Below are 22,762 nucleotides of genomic sequence, written 5' to 3'. Positions count from 1 at the left end.
TTACCCTCAACCCCACATCAGGAGACTCTGATGACTGCTTGTGGTTAGAAGTGGCCAGCATGGTGGCTCAGCAGTTTAAGCCACCACTTGTGATGCTGGCATCCCCTACGACCTCTGGTTTGTGTCCTGGCTGTTCCACTTCCAATCCAGCTCCCTGCTAATGGCCTGGGAAAAGCAGCAGAGGATGGCCCAAGAGCCATCTATACGTATGCGGGAGACCCAGATGAAGCTCCTGGCTCCTAGTTGCAGCCTGGCTCAGCTGCGGCCATTGTGGCCACTTGGGGAGTGAAGCAGCAGATGGAACATTTCTTTAACTCTGCCTTTCAAATAAAATAAAACTTTTTAAAAAGTTGTTATTGTTCATATAAACCCAGTCTCTTTTCCTCTTTCTAGCTTTTCCAGGTCAAATACACCTGTGCAGCACCTACAGGTTCTGGCCCTGTTTCAACAAGCTGGTGGGAAGGAAAGAGGCTTGCTCTCCTTGCCCTCAACAAGTTCACATGCATTTTCAGGGGGAATCTGTCACCATGAAGGGTCACTTGCAGGGTATCTCAGGGGTGGCTCAAGGTCCCCCTGGCATGTCTGGAGGGCCAAGGGCCCTTTGGCAGCCACAGCCCACGTGTGGGAGGCTGAGTGGCAACATTCAGAAAATGTTGCGTGGCGAGCGACAGCCCAAAGAAAACCCTCAAGGACTCTCGCCACCTGCGGCCCAGGGTCCCCCTTAAGGACACTTGCCCCAGACTGAACACTGGTGAGAGGTAGCAAGAAACCAAAACGATTTTGGGAAGCAAACCGCAGAGCAATGTGCGTGCTCACTGCGTGTCTCCCTGCAGGGAGAAGGTATTAGCGAAGGCACAAATTGCCGCCTGTCATTCCTCTCTGAGCAGGTGGGCGAGAGGGAGCAGTGGGAAAGGCACCTGAGCCACCCTTGGGACCTGGGAAGATGAAATGCTCGGAGCATGAATATGACAACCAACCACACCCAAGGGAGCTGTGATGAGTTTCCCAAGAGCGGGGCCACACATGGGGGGTTCCCAGGCTGCCTGGCCAGGTGAGAATGAGCTGACGAACAGGGGTAGGGCTCACATTCACCCTCATGGCTGTGGCTTGCCCACCAGGGGCCACGGGGCTGTAGGCCTGCACATATTTCTCACCCGAAGGGAAGAAAAACGAACCAGTTCTGCAATGCAGGTGTTGTGGTCACCATTCTACTCACAGCCCCACGGCCAGAACTTGGAGGGTGGGGCTGGGGACTCTGTGTGGCCTGCCACTGATGACCTCACACGCTTCCGTTTCACCTATCCCCAACCAGTGGCATCTGAGCTGGGGGTGGAGAGGGAGGAGATGGAGGGACTGAGAGAGCTGAAAGGGGGCATGCTGGAAGAGACAGGGGCAGGGTGAGGGCTGCGTCCTAACCCTTTCTGGGCGCCCACTGAGCCCACATTACACTAAGAACTTGGGGGAAGACAGCACCCAGGCTTCTCTCTGTGCCAGCTTGGATGGTAGTGCTGCCCTTGTTTGGCACATCTGCCCATGTCTTGGGGGAGCTGGTGAGTGTCTTGCTCCCTGAGACCATTTGCGTGAGCTTCCGAGGCAGAGGCAGGTGCAGCCTCCCTGGAGGGAAAGATGGGCATGTACTTACGAACACATGCATGGCCTAGCCACACGAAGTCACGCAGTGCTGCCCGTGTGTTGGGAGGGGAACTCACGCTACTCAGAAGCAGCTGAGTATGTGAGTACAGGGGCGTGGGCTGAGGGAGTGAAGACTTCTATGGACACAGCCTTGGGGACAGGCTGCTCATCTCCCATTGCCAGGCACAGCCCTCTCCTTTGGGCGTCGCCTCAGAGAGCCTCCCAGCATCCATCTCACTGGGGACTGGAGGCACGGGCCGGTGCCACCTCTCTCTTGAATGAGGAAGATAAAACAAGCGTGTCAGACTCTGTGATTAGTGAGTCATGGTGCGCCATCACAGACACATCCACTCTGCTCGGATTTTGCTGACAGTGATCTTTGGAGTGGCTCCCGACATGCCCCGTGGGGCTGATGGGTTTGGGCTGTCGCGTGGTGGGAACAGAGGGAGGTTCCCTAGTGGCCCCAGACAAAGGCCTTCCCCTGAGATCACAGTCCCTGGCCTCTGCCAAATACGGACACCGAGATACAAAGCTCCCTGTGCCGGTGGTTACTGAACCAGCTGTGGGAACCTGCTGGGGCCACTCACTGTCTCGCAAACCCCACCAGCCAGGCGGCCAAGGTCAGCAGGGACAACTGGAGGCACCTACATACCTGAAGGAAGTCTCCCATCTGCTGACAAAGCTCTCCGTCCCGCCGCACGTTGTCTCTGAGCGAGCTGGTCCTGCTGAACAGCGAGCGCAGCTCTGCCTCGGTGCTATCCAGAGATAATCTGTGAAGAAGAAAGGGGAGAGTGGGCAGCCGGTACACAGAGACCAGGCAGCATGTGGGCCAGGCAAACAGGAATGGCCGGGAGGAGGCAGGGGGCTGGCGGCTGCAATTACAGCCGCTGCACGCCCCCGTGCTGAGGACTTCTGAGTTCCATTTTTGTTTGCCTAGGAGGTGATTCCTTCCTCAAGATATGCCTGACTTTCAAAGAGGACAGGCTGCGCCCGTGTCTAGGCTGGTGAGATCATCAGAGCCTGGGGACTTGTGCCTGCAGAAAGCATGGCAAGGTGTGGGCATTTCACACTGGAGCCTGATTAGATTCCCCTGGATGCTGACCCTGGGAGGCGGTGGGCATAGCTAGGGTTCTATGCCACCCACTGAGTGCCTGCCTGACGCTCAGTCATCCTGGGCATCTGCAGATGGGAGATTCTCTGTCCTCAAAAGACAGCCAGCACTGCTCTGTCGTCACCACCTGAAAGTCTCAGGACTCTGGGCGACACACGCATTTCCCACACAAGTAGCAAGGCCCTGAGACACAGAGGGTAACTGGGGCTGCCAGGCTGACCTCATGATGCCCACCGCAAGCTGGCCAGGGCAAGCTCTGCCTGTTAGAGAAGTAAAACGCAGCGAGCACTTCCACAAACGACCATGTGGACTTGACGGCAAGGCCTCTGTTATATACAGCAAGTCAAGATTAACAGAATAGGAATGATGGTTTCATCACTCTTGCAGAGTGGGGAGATAAAAATCTAAAAACTCTAGGTGAGATGCATAAATTAGGATGTGTTCATACTTCCACTGTGGATTCCAAAAATGCTTTCTTTGTGCAGTAAAGTTTTCCACCTCCGGTGATCCCTGGCACCCTCTGAGGGCTGCACTACACGAGCATTCTGCACCTCCCATTCCAACAAACAAACCTTACCAAACAGAGTGCTTCTCAGATAGGATCTGGCTAAACTTCAGATCCAACCCTTCCAGAAATGCCAGTTCACAAACAAACATCATGGCAACTTCTCTCTCTCTTACATTTCCATACCAGTTGGAGTAAAAACATCCCCTTGTAAACTCCATTCTGCCTCCTAAGCTACCCACCCATCCTCTGCTGGAGGGCCATTTGGCCGGCCTATGAACTGCACAGGATGGTCCTACTCTGGGAAAAGACACATGATCTGCGGGCAGATTTCACAGCCGATGGCGCAGAGATCCTAGACAGGGCCCTGAGCCTGGCCTCAGCGGTTGACATCGCGTAGCTTCTTGCTGTCCTAGCCGGAGGTAACCTCTCCAATTACGAGTGTGCTGCACCGGCTCCCCAGGGCTGACGGCGCGTGGCCCCTTGCCCAGCTGCACTCGGCAGTGCGCCACGGCAGCTGACTGGGAATCAGCTATGGGAGCAGCGGTATGCACAGCCCCAAATGAGCACTTGCACTCTGAGACCCGGTCATTGAACATTTCCCACAGGAAGCATGCAGGTTCTATTATACGCTGTGGGACACAGCACTCCGAACAGCAGACACAGGGAGAACTGTAGCTACATTAAAACCCGTATCTGTGTCAGGATCAGAAGCAAATTAGGGTGATGTAATTAGAGCTTTATGTTTGGTGGGTACTTTCTCTGAAGGAGAGTGACTAATTTAAAGTCAAGGCTCTTGATATGGTTCCAAGCCCTCTTAGTGCTATAGAGAACAAATGTACCATGTGACACTACAAGGAAGCAGTGATGTATGGGCCTGAATGCCTGACAGACACCGACTCCCCAGGTAATGAGCTCTGTGGTTGGACCTGTGTCTCTCTCCTGGGTGTAGAAGGATTTGAAGTTCTTAATCTGTATTTTCTTTTAACACTGATATTTGTTAGAGGACGCGGAAATGTTTAAAAAATAAGATTGATTATTAAAACATCAAATTCCAGGTGTGGTACTATGGCACACTAATCCTCTGCCATGGTGTCGACATCCCATATGGGAGCTGGTTTGAGCCCTGACTGCTCCACTTCTGACCCAGCTCCCTGTTTACGGCCTGGGGAAGCAGCAGAGGATAGCTCAAGTGCTTGGGATCCTGCACCTACGTGGGAGACCTAGAAGTAGCTCCTGGCTCCTGGCTTCAGATCGGCTCAGCTCCAGCCGTTGTGGCCATTTGATGAGTGAACCAGCAGATGGAAGATCTTTCTGTCTCTGTAAGTCTGACTTTCAAGTAAAATAAATAAATGTTTTTTTTTTTTTAAAGCACTAAAAAAACAAATTTCAAAACCACACACACACACACACATACACACACCCTACAAACAGAAGCTCTTGAAAAGCTCCACAAGCCAACACTTTCCAGAGTTCCACATTGAATGCAACGTTGGCATGACCCCATCAGTTTTCACAAGAAGGCGGGTTTAGAAGCCGCCGAGCCTTCCACCCCCTGCTCTCAGTGCTGGCTTACCTAGCAGTCTCCTTAACATGGTGCAGTTTTTCAGAAAACTTGAGAAGAATGGCATCTTTCTTTTGGGCTTCCTGGAACAAAAACAGAGGTTTTCTCTCACAAGAGGAGTAAAACTAGGAGGGAATTGCCTCGTGGGGGCTTCGAAACTTCTCAGCCTCTTCCTCCATTCACAGCGATGGCGGAGACAGGAACCCCGACAGTGGTCGTAAGATCCAACACAACCCCTCAACCCCCAAGACCCATTTGCCTTTTGGAGCAATCGGTAGGGGGCGGGACATAACTGCTGTGCATGCGCACCTGCTTAACACGAGCCTAGTGCTGCTGGGAACACTCGGTCCTCCCTGTACTGATTCCCCCGCCTGAACACCGCCCGACCAGGAGCCTGCCTGCCTACATGTGACCGCGATGTCTCCCGCTGCCAAACTAAGTTTGCTCAGAACGTGCACAAGCTGTTCAGGTGCCTGGATTCCCTACCCGTTCAGAGAGTGAGTGAGGGAGGAGGCAAGCAGGAGGGCAGCCGTGGCACGCAGGGAGATGCCCCTGCAGGGCAGGGCCCAGGCTGTGGAGAGCGGCAGGACGCATGGGTCAGAAACAGTTCTGACCACCTACGAGCTGAAAACTGACTTTTCAGTCTAGCAACAAATCAATCCTGTGCCTTCGGGAGAATACAGTGATGGCAGTGTGTGTCATTTGTGGAGTCAGCATACTTCACACTCCCAGGTCTTCGGAGCATGATCTGAATCACCTGGTTCGGGGGGGAAGCTACCACTACCTCTTCATTCAGTGGGAAAAAAAAATTGAGGGTCTTTGGCTGTGAGGCACTTGTCTGGGAAGTGCAGGTGACACAAGCCAGTGGAGAGCTTCCTGTGTCACAAGCAGGTGGCACGGCCTCCTCCTGCGTGTGTCACCAGTGTTACACAAGGCCAGCTGATGAAGGAGCGGCCAATGAGCAGGATCAGAGAAGGTCATTTGGCAAAACAAACAAACAAAAGCTCCCAGCTGCCTTTCCACTTTGTGCCTGCCCTTAGTGATGTCACAGACCTGGCTGAAAATAAGCAAGCGCGAGACAGGTGTGACTGCAGATCTGCGCCTGTATCCAGACCCTGCGACAACGGGGTGTCTTCCTGCACAAGGTGGCTCTCAGCTCCAACCAATCCCGCATCAGGAATGCTGCCAGTGCCCAGTCCTCTTCTCTCCTTCCCCCTTCTCCTTGGGATGAGAGCAAGCATCCACGGAGAGGCACCCCTACTTTCAGCTCTCTCTCTGCTTCAATCCAGCTCTTTCTCAGCTCCAACACAGTGTCTTATTTTTCTAACAACAAAAATGCCTGCCTTTGGCAAGGTGCAGCATGCACACTTCTGCCAGCTCCTGGCTGCTTCAATGTGGAAGCCAGGCTCCCAGCCTGTGCCCTCTTTCTGCCTGCTGTGTCACTGGTTTCCCTGGCATCTGCGCCTCTCCCCTTACCTCTCTCCAGCCCTCCAAGGTGCGGTGCCACACAGGCACCTGCAGACAGGGCATTCTCAGAACTTGCCAGGTCCTTTCTCTGCGTAATGCCTGGGGGTGGGGGGGGATGGTACTGTTTGTGGGAGGGGTACCTATATGTTCTCTCTAGGTGTTCCACGTACCTGAGCAACAAAGTGCAGGAGATTCATGCCAGGTTTGTTTGCCTTGGTGTCTGCCAATTTGAGCAAAGATGACAGCTTGAATCCCACTGCATTGCCAGCATATCCTCCCTAAGGAGACACACCAAAGAGAAAACACACACGTGTGCATCTGTGCATGTTCTGGACAAAGCTGAGCATGCAGCCTTTTAACTGTGTGAGAAGCTGTGCTTACTGCGTTCATGATGTTCCCGGCCTGGAGCACCAAGTGCAGGATGGAGTGCAGCTCCTCGCATGACATCAGCTCTGTGGGAAACAAGCACACACGGCACCTCAATGAAGCCTTCAGCCGCAAAAGGACAGGAGACAGGGACCCCAGCCAAGTCCAAGTATCTCCAAAGCAAGCTCTGACTATACACTGCATATGAAGACTGGCAAAAGAACAAACAGAAGCCGCCCGTTCGGGCGTGTTAAGAGGGAACCTCCAAAAGCTCAGGGACATGCATGAAAAGATAAGCTGATCTGGCTGCACAGAGTTTAGAGAACCACGGATATGAGGAATGTTTAAAAAGTTCATGGGGAATGCATATACATGGATTTAACAATTGCACCAAAATAAACACATTTTAATTCTAGTTTTCCACAAACCTTTCATAGTACTCTCATACCTAACACATCATTTGCCACTGGGAATCACTATCAGCATGAATAGATAGATAGATAGATAGATAGATAGATAGATAGATAGATAGATATTAGAGAGACGAGGGAGTGGAGGAGACAGGGGACGAGGAGAGAGGAAGAGAGAGAGAACAGTCAATGGTCACAAAATTGTTCAACAACAAAAATTTCCAAGTAGTGAGACATATAAAAGGCCATTGAGAAGCAGCATGCTGTTATAATACTTTAATTTTTTATGTGTACTAGCCTTTGGCATGTACTGATGGGATATGAAAACCAACAGCAAACAACGTTGGAGTTAGCCAATGAGTTTTACAAAGATTAAAAAAAAATAAACATCATGGGATGACATGCAAATAACTTGCAAAGAACAAGCCCTCAGGCCCAGGCACCAGGAGAACCTTTCCATTTTATTCAAAGCTATGCATTTCATTTGGATAGGCTGAAGAATTCAGAAGGGCACTTATACACTGGTAAACTAGTAAAGTCTGTTGCACATCTATGTAAAGAAGGAAATTTTTAAATCTAAAAAAATATTTGAAATGCTGAATGAAAAAAATGATCATTAAAATTACAGTTTATACAAGTGAATACTCTCCATTAAATTACACTTGGACCACTGCCTACCTTCTGTTATCTAAGCAGGCCAGTTTGGGAAGGGTAAGACAGATAAGCAATGTTTCTACCGGGCCTACAAATTTGCATTTCATTGCTCAGTATGAAAATACATCCCTCCTTCTCTGCTTGAACCTAAAGAAGTGGCCTATAGGGTTGCCACAGTATACTCTTGGTTTGGGAAAAATGTTAACAGGCCTCTGTGTTACAAGAAAGAAAATTTCTTTTTCCTTCTGAATTTCTTCTCAACAAAGAGAAAAATATGGTGGGTCAAAGAGGGAAATTTTATCTCAATGTGGGACAGCGCATTTCATGGAGAAAACCATCTAGGAATGAATGGATCCATGATAGTAAGCGGGATTCCCAGAAAAGAGCTGAGAGAAAAGCCAGCTGGCACCAAAATGCCAGGGCCGGGGAGGTGTGAGAACGGGCCTGGGAGAGGAGGAGGAAGCAGCTGCCCACCCCTGCCAGGGTCCTACACACTGAAGCCAAGACTCCCCTCCGCATAGACCGAGTGTCCGAGCTGGCAGGGAATCATTTAAGGAGCTGTTCAAAGACACACAGCTGCCAGCAGGCAGAGTTGGGAGAAGTGAGAGAAGACATTACCCAACAGAAAGGTCAGGAACCCTGGTGGAAGAATCTGGAAAGAAGGTCTGCCTCCAGCTTTCAGGGTGCCAGCCTCCAACACAGACCACGGCAGGGAGGACGGACACAGCTAGCCCGGGAGCCAGGCCTGGTGGTCTGCACACAACACACGCACAAAGACACAGCCACACACACAGACAGACTCACAAAGACACACATAAACACAGTCATGTAGACACTACACATCCACAGACATATACACAGACACACAAAGACCCACACAAACACACCACTCCACACAGACACTACATAACTATACAATACAGAGACATACACACAGCCACACAGACACTGCTTTGCATGTACGACACATGCAAAGACACAGAGACAGACACACACACAGACACACACAGACACACATACGCAGTACCCATTCACAAACAGAAAGCTAACCTAGCAGAGGTATACAGAGAGCTAAAGCCAGCCAGGTTTATCCCAAAGCCTGAGTGACAGCCAAGAAACTTTATTTCATGGAAGAATAAAAAAAGTAATACTATGGGGGGAAAAAAATCTAAACTTAAGGCCATTTCTGGTAAATCTCATTTCCCTTTTAGGGTACATCAGAAACGAGACTTCTAACTTCATTTGAATCTTTAACAAATAAAATGCAACCAAAACCAATTAAAAAATTATAGGAAGATGGTGCTTACTGACCTTTCGTAGCAGTTTTTAAAATTGTGATGTCTGTGTAGAGAGAAGAGCAAGAAGGCAAAAATTCCTTCTTTAGCACCATGGCTTCAATTCGGAGTGAATAGCTGAAAGAACAAGGATAAAAGCACAGAATGCAATGCTGCTTATTTAAAAGAATCCCACTCTGCGCAGAATAATGGCCAGCAGCTTTGTCCTTACTTTGGCACCTGAATTAAATGGTACAGGAAGGAGTCTGCCAGGGACAGCTTGGACACATCATCACTAAAGTCCTTTAACTTCTTCACCTGTAAGACAAACAGGAAAGGGAGCAGAGAAAACAAAATCACGATTAACATTTAAGATGTCTAATGTCTTCTTAGAATCCTAAAAAAAAAGGACTTTCAGCCTGAAATTCAACTAGTGCTAAATAAAAACACAGTCTGAAGAAGAAATGGGGGAAAAAACATCATTTGAGGCCAGTGCTGTGGCATGGTGTGTTAAGCTGACATCTGCAATACTGGTTGGAGTTCAGGTTGCTCCACGCCCTATCCGGCTAAAGCAGCGTGAGATGGCCCAAGTGCCTGGGCCCCTGAACTCACACAGAGAATGACATGGAGCTTTGGGCTTCCGGTGTGGGCCTGGATCAGCCCGGGCTGAACCTCTTAGGGGAGTGAACCAGCAGACAGAAGATCTCTTTGTCTCTCCCCCATTCTCTCGGCCACTCTTTCAAGGAAATAAAATAAAGCTTTAAAAAAAATCACAAAAGAATTATCTACTACTTCTTTTAAAGGAAAAAAATATGAATTTGAAGGAAGGGAGCTCATGTCACTTATATATGCTAACTCATAGATACAAGGCTATTTCAAAAAGTTCATGAAAATGGAATTACAAGGTAAGTTTGTTTTTTGTATAAAAATTTTTGAAATCTGTGTATATTAGGGATCTTCCAAATGTTCATAAAAATGCTTCTAAAAAAACTGTGCAGATTTAAACTTTGTTTTTTACACTAAGATAATCTGAACACTAAAAAAGCATGTATCGGGCCTGCACGATGGCTCAGTAGCTAAATTCTTGCCTTGTAAGCACTGGGATCCCATTTGAGCACTGGTTTGTGTCCCAGCTGTTTCACAGGCCTGTGACCTGGGAAAGCAGTCAAGGACGGCCTAAAGGCTTGGGACCCTGCACCTGCGTGAGAGACCCAGAAGAAGCTCCTGGCTTCAGATTAGTTCGGTTCCAGCCACTGTGGTCACTTGGGGAGTGAACCAGCAGTTGGAAGATCTTTCTCTTTGTCTCTCCTTCTCTTTGTAAATCTGCCTTTCTAAAAACATTAATAGATACATATATATATATATATATATTTGAAAAATAGTAGGTATTCTCCTTGACATTTAAAAAAATATATTTATAGGAAAGGCAGAAAGGCAGAAATAACTGGATCAGCCCAGTCCCTACAAAACCAGGGCTGAGCCAGGCAGAAGCAGGAGTGGGGAGCTCAAGGAGGGTCTCCCAGGCAGGTGACAGGGATGGAACCAGAGCTATCACTGCTGCCTCCCAGGGCATGCACCATCAGAAACTGGCACTCAAAGCCAGCCACTCTGATGCAGCTCTTAACAGCTAGGTCAAACAGATAGTGCTAGTGCTAAAATTACTTTTTACTTCCATTTTTCCATAAGCATTTTTTGAAAGGCAGAGAGAGAAAAAGGAGAGCCTGAGGTCTTTCGCTGTTTCATTCTCCAAATGGCCACAATGGCCAGGGCTGGTCTAGGTCAAAGCCAGGAGTCCAGAATCCCAGCCTGGTCTCCCACGGGTGGACCATCACCTGCTGTCTCGGAGCTGCAGCAGCAGGGAGCTGGGCCGGACATGGAGCAGCACGGACTCAAACCAGCACTCTGATCGGGATGCTGGTGACTCAGGCAGAGCTTAACCTGACACACCGCAATGCAGCCCTTACCACGCACTTTTTAAAGTGCCTGTGATAGTTCGCTGCTCATTTTTGTTTTTTCCAACAGCTACAATGAACTTGTATGGTGCTTGTAAAAAAAAATTAAACCATGCTAACACTCTTCAATTACAGTAAAGACAAATATGAAGAGCTTAGCTCTAGGTATAGAGTCAAAGAGCTGGCAAGTCGGGGTGGAGGCAGAGAAAGTTCTGGAATGTGATCAGAGGGCAAACTGGGTTAATCCACCAGCAAAGCCACTTCTGAGGCCGCTGTGTATTAATAGTCCTCCAACAAACACTTCATGGTAAGTAGTACCTGAATACCCTTGGTGATACATAGGCTAGCTTTATAGGCAACTGTCACCTCTCAGTATTTACTGCTTGCTATTATTCCTTATGAAACTCACTGCTTTCCACCCCTGGATTCTTATTAACAACATGATTTCAAGTCCCTTGAAAAACAGGTACTCACAGTTCAAAAACACAAATATAAAGGACATCTGTCAAGAGCTATAGATTGAAAATACCTATTTCCATTTGATAATTTTTTTTAAAAGGGAGTACAAATTCATGGAATTAAACCTATTTCTTAAGACAAAGAAGGCTACCTTTTAGGGCATCTCCCCTACATTTACAGCCTGTAAAGGAACCAACCACGACTGGTCCCATTTGATCTAAACGCACATGGCACTTTGGTTTTAGCAAAGACCGACTGGCATTTTGCATTTGGTGCTAAGAAATTCAGGCAGGCATTTCTGTACCCTTCTGAACAGGGTTTAACGCCTCACACAGTAAGGGCTCAACATCTCCCTGGCAGCCCGCGCCAAGCTGCTCCGAGGGACAGCACCTGCTCCGCGGTGCAGTGCTGGGGAGTGGCTCCCGCCAAGGCAGCCGGGTGCCTGCTGCTCTGAGACATGCACCGGGGTCACAGCCGGGCAGGGATAAACCTTCTTCACTTGTGTAAGGGTCTGGAGATGTTTATAAATTTCAAGAGAACAGTGATGAAAGACAGTATTTAAATGCCGTATACACGGTTCTTCGTTCTGTTTCAAAATGAGAGTTATGTTCATTAAGAGGGATTACTGGACCTTCCCAGTGATGGGGAAGTAAAAAGGAGAGGTGTAGGAACCCTATAATTACTATGCATCCTCATCATTACCAAAAAGCGTTTATTAAACCTCATTAGGCGTAATTTTCCTTATGACGGGGCTGTGCCAGCTTTCCATCCCTGATAGCAAGCGCACGCCCTCCGGTCCCAGGGGTGGGGCTCCTTTAAGCCTCCCAGGGCCTTGAGACACCAGCACTCCCCACCCACCACTGCCCTCAATAAGGGAGCCCCCAGGGCTTCCCCTCCCTGTGCAGCCAAGAGAGAAGGCAGGGTGTTTTAGCAGCACCCTCTGCTTCCAGGGGGATCTCCAAGCCTGCTCCCAGTGGGCCCACACAGGAGCAAGGGTTCAGGGGGCTGGGCAGGGAGCCCCCGGCCCCTCCCTCTGCTGTCATACTCCAGTACTGGGAACACTGGCGCTCAAGAACTCCTTCCCAGGATTTCATTTCTGGGCCCCCTTCTTCTTGCTCAGCAAGTATTAAGCACCCTTCAGAGGAAAGATACACCAGCAGGCCAGATAAAGGGTTTGGGCGTACGTAGATGGGCCAACTCTGCCTTGGCAGGTCGGTTGGCTTGTCAGTGGAGGAGGCAGGAGAAAAAAGGGCTGTGTTGGTGCGTGGTTTCCAGCGCATTGTTAAGATTAGAGGATTGCCTGGGCGACACTTACCCAGCCCAGCGCTTGGTGACAGCAGAGGTGATGAAAAGCCGGGCACTCTGTCAGCAGAGTTTGGACAACCTTTGCCCTTCCTGCCTCCAGGGAGGTGGCGGGAGGGGAGCAGAGAGGCCTGCTCCATTGGCAGGGAATTCAGAGTTCACGTCCACCTCCCTATGTCCCCTGGGTCACCGAGTGTGACACTGGACAAGTAGACAGGTTACATCTAACCTGTACTGGCCTCATTTGCTTATCTGTGAAATGAGCAATGTTTTATAATGTCTTTGCAAAGGTTAAATGAGAAAACAAAAGCATACACACGCACACACAAGTTATCCCTACCACTTGCTGACGCTTACAGGAACCAAGCACTGGGCTGGGTGCTTTACACACTTGATCTCATCTCACAGCACTCCTGGGGACACCTGACACACGTCTAGGCCTTTCTCATAAGAGGTGGCACAGCGCCTTACATCACAGGCTGGGTCACACACCCTTATGCATTTTTCCAATAAACTTCTGTCACACTTGGAAGTCTCTCTTCCCTGACCCCAGCCTCCAAGCCTCTATCAGGAACCCTCAAGATTCCAGGACCCCAGGTGCCACCCAGAAGTGCTGGCCAAGCCCGGGTGGCCATGTGGCAGGTGTTCTTTACAGGGCCCCCTGGGTCAGCACAGACGCCGGACATGTTAGGGAGCGGTGCCCCGAGGACCGTCAGGGTGTTCCTGCTGCAGGAAGCTCCCAGCAGAAGCGGGTGGGTGTGGTGAGGTGGTAAAGTCAACAGGGAGGAGTGTGACCCAGCTTGTCAGGCACGCAGGCTGGGGGTGAGCCCGCAGCAGGAGCAGGGCCTGGTGCAGCGACCACCCTGGCATCCTGCGCCAGGACGCTGCTGTGGCTGGGACTGACCACTTTGGGGACCAGGGCCAGGGTACCCGAGTGGGTTGTCATCATTTTGTCGCTATGTTCTTTCTGTTGAGTTCTATCCTACACATAATGAAAACAAAAGATTTCTCTAACATATGAGCTCTCTGAACTCCTCTCTGCGTTTTCTAATCCCTTTGACTCTTGAAAAGATGACATTCACCCTCCCACCTCCTTGCGGCACAATGCTGGCGGCCTCCCTCTTGCCTGCCTCACTCACTAAGCCAGAAGCTGAGAGCTTTTCTGAGAGGAGAGCCTTGTGATCAGTGACGACTGGGTGCACCAGGAACAGTCTTGACAGCAAGTGACTCTTTTAAAAAATGCCAATGAATGACACCCTAAGCCTCCCCTTGCAGGGTTCCAGAACTCCCATTCTTAACAGAAGGAAGTAAGAGCTATTCAGTAGGGAGGCTCAGGCATAAATTAGGAGTGAAAGCACCTTCTCTTTAAGACTTTAAGACCCGTTACCGCCATTAGGAGATGCCACTAATTAACCTGGGCTTAGTCAAATTACACATAATGTGCAAACGGAGAAGCCCAGGTGGACAGGCAGCCTCAGGTTCACAGGTAGGCCTGGGTGTAGCCAGGGTCTGGTCACCCAGTAACATCCCAGTTCAGCATTGTGAATTTCACATCTGTCAACCTAACAGAAAAAGCACAGTCCTTGTTTGTTATTAATGCCACTTCAGTTCTAGAAGTTACGTCTGAAAGCAGAGAGGAGAGGGATGAGGGCGAAGAGCCAATCATACACATGAAAAGGACAACACGGAAAAGCACCCTGATCTTCGTCCTGCTCCAGACTCTCTAATGAGGGGTCATTAACAAGTCTGTGGGAAGAAAACCTGCACAAATATCAAAACATTCTTGCACCAAAACAAATTTGCCTTCTAATTCCCTTTTTCATGAACTTGTTGGAGTGTCTTACTTACAAAGCTTAAAAAAAAAAAAAAAAACTAAGACCATATTAGTTAAATAATTACAAGCACATGTAATTTCTTAGCAAAATTTTCTAAAGAAATTTTTCTTTAGAAATCAACAATGTCACTGTGTTGGACATATTTTTGCTTTTCTTTTTTCCTTATCAAACTGATAAGCATTCTACAACTCAGCTAATTCGATGCAAACAAAATACATTAAGGAACTGTATTGCTGTCACAGCAGTTTCTGCTTTTTCATTTAATTATGTAGACAACATCCATCCTAAGTTAACCGAGCTCTGCAAATGTTTCTTTACCCAGAAATGGTTCTCCTTCTCTTTTTGTACAAAAGCACATGCACTATAAAACTCCCTGGATCATCTGAGGCAAAGTTCATCCCCGACTGATGGAAAGGAAAGCTGACACTGACCTCACGCTGGTGTGCCAGGCACCAGGATAGAAGCACAGCCAGGAGTTAGTCATCCTAACCGGGCTGGGAGTGACGCCATTACCCTGCTGTTACAGGTGAGGAAACCCAGCTCACAGCCATAAAGAGCCATGTCCGGGGTTCTCAGAGTGCAGCCTGCACGTGCACTCGGAAGGCCGGTCACGTCTCTCATGGAGTAAAGCTCTGGCTCCGGTCCCTTCGGCCCATCCCTCCCGCACGCACAGGCTCCATGACCTCCTGGGAATATGAAGAAGCCTTGGTCACCACTCCCTTTCTCTGAAACGCACGCACCACATGCCTTACCTCTTCCGGCTCGGGCAGGAGCTTAAGGAACTCTCGCAGCGTCTCTGAGCCGTAATGCTCTGTCTTGCCTTGGTGGATATCTTCCACGATGGACTGGGGAGACCTTGGGGAGAGAACGAATCCCGTCAAGTTCCGCGTTTTGTCAGAGTCCCAGACCCGTGGACACGAGAACAAACTTCTGCTCCCTCCTTCTTGTTTTGCCTGTGCTCCCCAGGCTGATGGGTATTTGGTGTCAATGCTGCAAACAGGCCCGTGTGAAGGGAGTGGGGGAACCACACCCCACTACTCAAGGGTCACCTCCCTCCTGCCCCCACTGCCCATCCTGGAGCATCCCAGAAGGGCTGAGGGCCTCACAGCCCTCAGAGCACTTGCAGGACTGAGCACGGACTGTACTCCTGTTAGCACTGGGATGTCAGCTTCGTCCTGCCCGCTGAGAGCGTGAGGATGACTAAGGTTTCAAATGTGTGCAAAAACAAAAAAACCAAACCAAACCAAACCAAAACAAAACAAAAAAACTTACTTCTTAAATTGCTTAAGAAATATTCCAATGTTCATGCTCCGCTTTGAATCCAAGAGGGTAATCTGGGGAAGAAAAAAAATACAGACACATTAAAATAGTTCAACAGTGAGAGGAGTTGGAGGTGAGAAGAGAGTTAAACCCTATCAGAGTACAACACTGATTTATAGACAATCCCGGTGTCAATCTAGTGACAGAAATAGCTGATACAACTTTAGGATTATTACAGTATGATCATCTCCCCAAACTTTATGCAACGATATAACTCTTCAACCATATAAGGATATATGTATCTACTTCGGTGTTACATAACTTTTTTTTTTTTACGATTTATTTTTATTACAAAGTCAGATATACAAAGAAGAGGAGAGACAGAGAGGAAGATCTTCCATCCGATGATTCACTCCCCAAGTGACCTCAACGGCCGGTGCTGTGCCGATCCGAAGCCAGGAGCTTCTTCCGGGTCTCCCACGCGGGTGCAGGGTCCCAAAGCTTTGGGCTGTCCTCGACTGCTTTCCCAGGTCACAAGCAGGGAGCTGGATGGGAAGTGGAGCTGCCGGGATTAGAACCGGCGTCCATATGGGATCCCGGCACGTTCAAGGTGAGGACTTTAGCCACTAGACCACGCCGCTGGGGCATTACATAACTTTTTAAAAAGTTTTACTTATCTACTTATTTGAAAGGCAGAGTCACAGAGAAAAAGGAAAGAAGAGAGACCTTCCATCTACTGGTTTACTCCCCAGATGCCCGCAACAGCCAGGGCTGGGACCAGGAGCCAAGAGCTCCACCAATGGGTAGCAAGCGCATGCATGCCTGGGAATCCTCTGGGGCTGCCTCCTGGGATGCGGGGAGCTGCAGCTCTACCAGATGTGGGCGTCCCAAGTACGCCGCAGTACCCACTTCTAACTTTCTATTTAAAAAAAAAATTAGCAATTTCTTCTGGGAGTTCTAAGACCCACACACTCCTCAAAAGTGTCAATTTAAATATAGAAGTGTTAGCATAGCAAGAATCATATGGGGCAGGAACTCACAAAGTGAAAAATTCTTCTGAAGACACTGCTGTTAGAGATCTGACCCTGATTAACAGAGGATGAACGCTTTCAGAACCATCAGCGAAGCCTCAATTGTCCTTAAAAGACAGATTTTACTTTGTTAAAAAAAAAAAAAGAAGAAGAAGAAGAAGGCTGTGTGTCCACCAGCCTTGTCGGTAGGAGGTACTTAGTTCCTACACATTCCTGAGCGGTGCACAAGTCCTCCAAGCCAGAGGCACAAACATATTTTTTTCTGTATCTTGACATCTTTGGGATCAGAAAATGTGTAGAATAAGAAGCATCTCTTGACTTGATGAAATACGGCATAGCTATAGTAAAATATCATGGGAATCCAAGTGTTGCCTTTAACCTCCAAAATGAAGACTTTGGGAGAGTTTTTTAAATGATCAGACTAGAAATCAGAATTTCTTCCTATTACAGTTCTTCTGTTAGACACAGAAACCATTCCTGTCTTTGGAAGGGAACGCTCAGGATGTATGGAGGAAAGAGAGCTGCCAATGGCTGGGATTTTTTCCCTTCTCATTTGTTCTCGGCAGAGGGAGACTGGTTAGAACAGCAGTGTTGTCCTAACGCCCTTCCCTCCAGACGTATGGATTCACTGTGAGCAGAAGAGTCCAGTTCAGACTGAATCCCTGGTTGCCGATATCGAACTGATATTGAACAATCACATTAATTTACTAACCCCACACAATCTCGTGCCAGCCATAAAATAAGCTTCCAAGATAACAGGGCAAACTCCTTGTAGGGGTTCTCCCAGTTGAAGTTTGGCGTGAAGAAGGGAGTGGGTGAGAATTAAAACCTGTCCAACGTAATGCTTTTTATAAGCAGGAACGGTCATACCAAAAAAGAATTTCAATTTATTGACACAAAGCAATGTGTTTATTCCACCTCATAAATTAGAATGCTGCAAAGTCAGAACGTTCTGTATACTGGTGAAGCTATAAAAGCTTCCTCAGAACTTCACTATGTACCTAGGCTATCAAGCTGGGGAAATAAATTGTTTTATATCCCCCCCTCACTACATTGCAGCCTGCTGCTCTATTTAACCCTTGGCTGCAACATCCTCCCAACTCCTGCACACTTCCAATCCAGCCTCATCCTGGTCCCCCCTCAGCTCTCCGGGACTTCACACACTTGGCTGAGATCCACAGCTCTTGTTCCTGGCAAAGTGATTGTTATGATCCCTCTCTGACAGATAAGGATGCGGAGCCTCAGAGATGTCATTCTACTATTTCCCCCAAAGCCGTACTAACAGCAGGAGTACAGGCCAGGGCCCCTCTGCTTCCTTCCCACCCCGCTTCCTGTGTGTTTACAGATGGGCAGGAGAAGTGGGATTGGACTCCACCCTCCGTCCCAGCAGCCGGGACTGCACCTTGAGCAGTTTCCCCAGGAACGCTGGTGCATTTGTCACGAACCTTCCACAGTGCCTGGCCAGGTTCCCCAGGAAGGGTCCCCGAGATGGATCTGTGAGGTGACCGTGATAAGCTCACAGGCAGAGGTGTGACAGCTGCAAAAGCCACAGCCCTGGTCCCTGGTTGTCTGTGGCAAGCAGCTGTCACCATGGCTCGAGCTGTGTTGCACACCCTGGGGTGCTCTCAGGAAGGACCTGGGCTGGCCCTAAATCCGCACGGGGACACGAAGCTACTGCCTGGTGGACGTCTTCTGCCTTTTTAGGACTGCGCTCTTGCAGATTGGCTGGGCACACACAGAGTTCCTCTACAACAGAGCAGGGAGACAGGAGTGTGTGTGACCAAGTTCTCTCAAAGGGGTTATTGCTGCACATGTCATTGAGCTTATCTCCCTTCCTAAATGGCCGCAGTCTCAAAGAGGGGCATTCACTGCTGAGTCTCTGTGGGACTGGAGTGGAATCTGCACACGGGATCCCCGGGAGATCTGCCGGCTGTGTAAGCTGAGAAGTCAGAGGGCACAAATGGTCCAGAGAACTGAGCTGCCTGACCAGTGCTTGAGCTAGCTTCCCACCCTCCCCTTCCCAGCAGTTCCAGGCCACTGGCTAGCACTCATCATGCCACGTGGGCAGGACTGCCCCCTTGAAGTTAGTGCCTGCAGCAGACACAGTCCAGAGCTTGCTGGCTCTTCTGCTCACAGAGCTATGGCCAAAGCAGAAATGGACAGCGATGGAAGGTAAGGATTTCCCACTAGGATGTGAGAGGCCCTGGCTACCAGCCTCCCCACGCATGGCCAGCGTTTTGACCCCACACTGCAGGGCTGTGCTACTCAGGAGGGGCTAGTGATCAGCTCTGCCATGGCTCCTGCTACAAGCTCCAAATAAACCCTCCTAGTTTCTCCTCCTATGACTCGGGTCCTAGCATCCACCTGGCACAAAACCTGCCTCCTAAATCCTTCAAAGGAAGAAGAAACTTCTCTTTTAGCCATGGAAAAATACAAATGACTTTTACCATTGCGTATATCAAATAAGAGTATTTGAAATCTCTGGTTCTGAATTAAGAGCATGTTCCAAAGTTCTAGAGCCTTCCTGTGGTGGGAACAAAGGCTGAGAAAGCCTGAGCAGTATCTGAATCACTGTGTGGGGCAATACGACTTTCCACGAGTTTAACAAAACCAGTGTTCCTTCCCCTCCCCACTAACTCGTTCCCTAATCAGTATCTTGGTGACTTCCTTTATGGCCAACGTAATAGCGCTATAGATGTCGTTGTGAGTAACTTCAAGGATTCCTCCACATCCGTGCTTTCTTTGTAAATGCCAATTTGGATGTTGGTCTCCGTGAGATCGTTTCCTTTGTTCGTTTGTTCCCCTAGCTGGGTTCAGTTCTGTCCAGTTTGGTTACCTTTGATTTCCTCCAGAGGGCATCGGGTGGCTGATAGAGCCTACCCGTTAAGAGCCGGCCCAGGGGCTGGCACTGCGGTGCTGCCAGTGAAGCCACCACCTGCCACACCAGCATCCCATACCAGCATTGCTGTATGTCTCAGCTGCTCCACTTCTTATCCGGCTCCCTGTGGTGGTTTGGGAAAGCATCAGAGGGTGGACTGGGTGCTTGTGCCCCTGCACCCACATAGGAGACTTGGAAATAGCTCCTGGCTTTGGGGTGGCTCAGCTCTGGTCGTTGAGGCCATTTGGTCAGAAGATAGCAAATCATTGTCTCTAACACTGCCTTTCAACTACATAAATAAATCTCTTTTGAAAGAAACAGCTGATTAGGTCCTGGCAGGGTGCCCTCATAGACTAACACCAGCTGGAGCAAATTTTCGGGAAGAGATCTGAAAGCCAGCTCTGAAAAGAGTGGAGCATGAGCTGAATCTCGGCAGGCTTCTTCCTGGTGGATCTTTATTACCTCTAATTATTACTGTCCCAGGGCTGGCATTATGATGCAGCATCTGTTAAGCCACGGCATACGATGCTGCCATCCCACACACGAATACCCGGGCAGGTCCTCGTTGTTCCACTTCGGCCCGAGCTCCCAGCTAACAGGCCTGGGAGGGCAGCAGAAGCAGCCCCAGTGCTTGTGCCCTGCACTCACAGGGATGGAGCTCCAGCCTCTTGGCTTTGATCTGGACCAGCTCCAGCTGCAATGGCAGTTTGGGGTGTGGCCAGTGGATAGAAGCTCACTCTCTCCCCATCTCTCCCTTTCTTCCACATTGTCTTTAAATAAATAAATAAATCTAGATTTTTAAAGTAACTATTGCTCTCCCATCACACCTGCAGTCTCCTTGAGGTTATTTCTAGGCAACAAGGAATCAAACATCTGGTGAGATTTCATCACCTCTTCCTCCCTACTAAATGCTCTAATCCATAGTGTCAGCGTTAAATTCTGACTTGAGGCACTCTTCCACTCAAGCCCTCGCCATCACCCAGTAAGCCCTTCCTGGGGAACCTGACAGCACTCTTCTGGAATGCTTTCCAAGGCCTTTCAAGCCAGTCCAATTCCATCATCAGGTGCTTCTACAGGAAGCTTCCTATTTCAGGTGCACACGCTCCCATCCGCAGCAGGCTGTGTGCCCCCAGAGCCGCGGGCTGTGCTGGACCAAGGTAAGGCTGTATGTCCGGCCTCGGTCCTCCACTGCCCACGCCGTGCAGGGTGTTCTACAGGCCACTGCTTTCAACCCTGGACTCCACTCAGTGCAGAGTTGGGAGGTTTACTACTGGTTGTTGTCAGGCTGCAACTCTGCAGAGTCATCACTTCCATAAAAGGAGTCTAATGAAGGAGCAGGGCAGCATCTGCAACTCTTACTGGAAAAGAGCATGCCTAGTCCTTCTGAATAACTTGGAGACAACAGGAAAATCGAGAATTCTAGACAGCCTCTGTTGTTCACCATCACTACCTTACATGCATTTAAGGCATCAACCCAAACTATGTCACATACGAATCCTGGAGAGTTAGACTAGCTTATGACACACAGCCATGGTGAATTCATTTTTCTTTCTCCTATGCTATCAGAGTAGGACATATAAGTGTTAAGAGCAAAGGCCTTGGGGTAGGCATGGGGCCCAGTAGTTACGTCGACAGTGAGTAGCTGGGCTCCTGGCTCCAGCTTTCTGCTAACGACGCAGACTTTGAGAGGCAGCAATTGGTGGCTCAAGTAATAGGGCTCTTCCACCCACAGGAGGACCTGGATTGAGTTCTGGCTCCCCTCAGCTTTGGGCTCCCCTGATTCAGGACTGCTGCAGGTGTCTGAGAATAAACCAACAAGCAGGAGCTCTGTCTGTCTCTCACTCTGCTTCTTTGCTACATTGTGGCACAGCACACTAAGCCAGTGTTTGAGATGCTGGTATCCCATGTCAGACCTAGCTCCAGTCCTGGCTGTTCCACTTTACACCCAACTCCCTGCTAGTGTGCCTGGGAAAGCAGTGGGGCATGTATCGAGTGCTTAGGCCTCAGACACCCAAGCAGGAAGCCTGGATGTATGGCTTCTGGCTCTTGGCTTTGGCCTGGCCCAGCTACAACTATCACTGACATTTGGGGAATGAACCAAAAGATAGACATTCTCTTTCTCTTTATACATCTATCACTCCGCCTTTTAAATAAATAATTTTTAAAGTTAATGATAAAAAATGTATTTTAAAAAAATGCCAATCAGCTAAGGTGCAGGGGTCTAGAGAGATGAGGAGGAAGGCTGACATTCCTGAAATAAGATGTGAACTGCAGGTTTTGGTGCCGTGGCCTAGCAGTTAAAGTCCCCACCTTGAACCCGCTGGAATCCCATATGGGCTTCGGTTCCAATCCCGGCAGCCCTGCTTCCCATCCAGCTCCCTGCCTGTGGCCTGGGAAAGCAGTTGAGGATGGCTCAAAGCCTTGGGACTCTGCACCCACGTGAGAGACCCGGAAGAGCTCCTGGTTGCTGGCTTCAGATTGCCTGTTGCAGTCACTTGGGGAGTGAAACTTTGGATGGAAGGTATTTCTCTCTGTCTCTCCTCCTCTCTCTCTCTCTCTCTCTCTCTCTCTCTCTATATATATATATATATATATATATATGACTTTGCAATAAAAATAAATAAATCCTTAAAATAAAGTGGGCTGCAAATGAGTCTTTCTGCTTTTGCCACAGGCAGAGAAAGACACCACAGCCATAGCCACTTTCCTTATGCTAGGAGTGGTTCTGGAGCCTGGCGGTGTGGCCTAGTGGCTAAGTCCTCTCCTTGGGTGCGCCGGGATCCCATATGGGTGCTGGTTCTAATCCCGGCAGCTCCACTTCCCATCCAGCTCCCTGCCTGTGGCCTGGGAAAGTAGTTGAGGACGGCCCAAAGCCTTGGGACCCTGCACCTGTGTGGGAGACCTAGAGGACATTCCTGGCTTCTGGCTCAGGATCGGCACAGCTCCAACCGTTGTGGTCACTTGGGGAGTGAATCATCAGACAGAACATCTTCCTCTCTCTCCTCCTCCTCTCTGTATATCTGACTTTATAATAAAAATAAAATAAATCTTAAAAAAAAAGG

The 22,762-nt window shown here is 49.3% G+C and overlaps 1 protein-coding gene across 1 annotated transcript in view; it reads right to left on the bottom strand.

Moving 5' to 3' along the window:
• FHDC1 (FH2 domain containing 1) overlaps window positions 1–22,762 on the bottom strand; it is a 30,518-nt gene that overhangs the window by 5,537 nt on the left and 2,219 nt on the right. Inside the window, exons 3-10 of the mRNA XM_040966977.1 lie at window positions 15,804–15,865; window positions 15,284–15,386; window positions 9,216–9,301; window positions 9,021–9,121; window positions 6,661–6,731; window positions 6,450–6,557; window positions 4,825–4,895; window positions 2,285–2,402 (exon numbers count right to left, since the gene is read on the bottom strand). Coding sequence (XP_040822911.1) covers window positions 2,285–2,402; window positions 4,825–4,895; window positions 6,450–6,557; window positions 6,661–6,731; window positions 9,021–9,121; window positions 9,216–9,301; window positions 15,284–15,386; window positions 15,804–15,865 — 720 coding nt within the window. The remainder of the gene's footprint in view (window positions 1–2,284; window positions 2,403–4,824; window positions 4,896–6,449; window positions 6,558–6,660; window positions 6,732–9,020; window positions 9,122–9,215; window positions 9,302–15,283; window positions 15,387–15,803; window positions 15,866–22,762) is intronic.

The sequence above is a fragment of the Ochotona curzoniae genome, unplaced genomic scaffold (assembly GCF_017591425.1).
Source record: "Ochotona curzoniae isolate NIBS_2020 unplaced genomic scaffold, NIBS_Ocur_1.0 scaffold_4506, whole genome shotgun sequence".
NCBI classification, from domain to species: domain Eukaryota; kingdom Metazoa; phylum Chordata; class Mammalia; order Lagomorpha; family Ochotonidae; genus Ochotona; species Ochotona curzoniae.
This window is presented reverse-complemented; position numbering and strand designations above follow the sequence as displayed.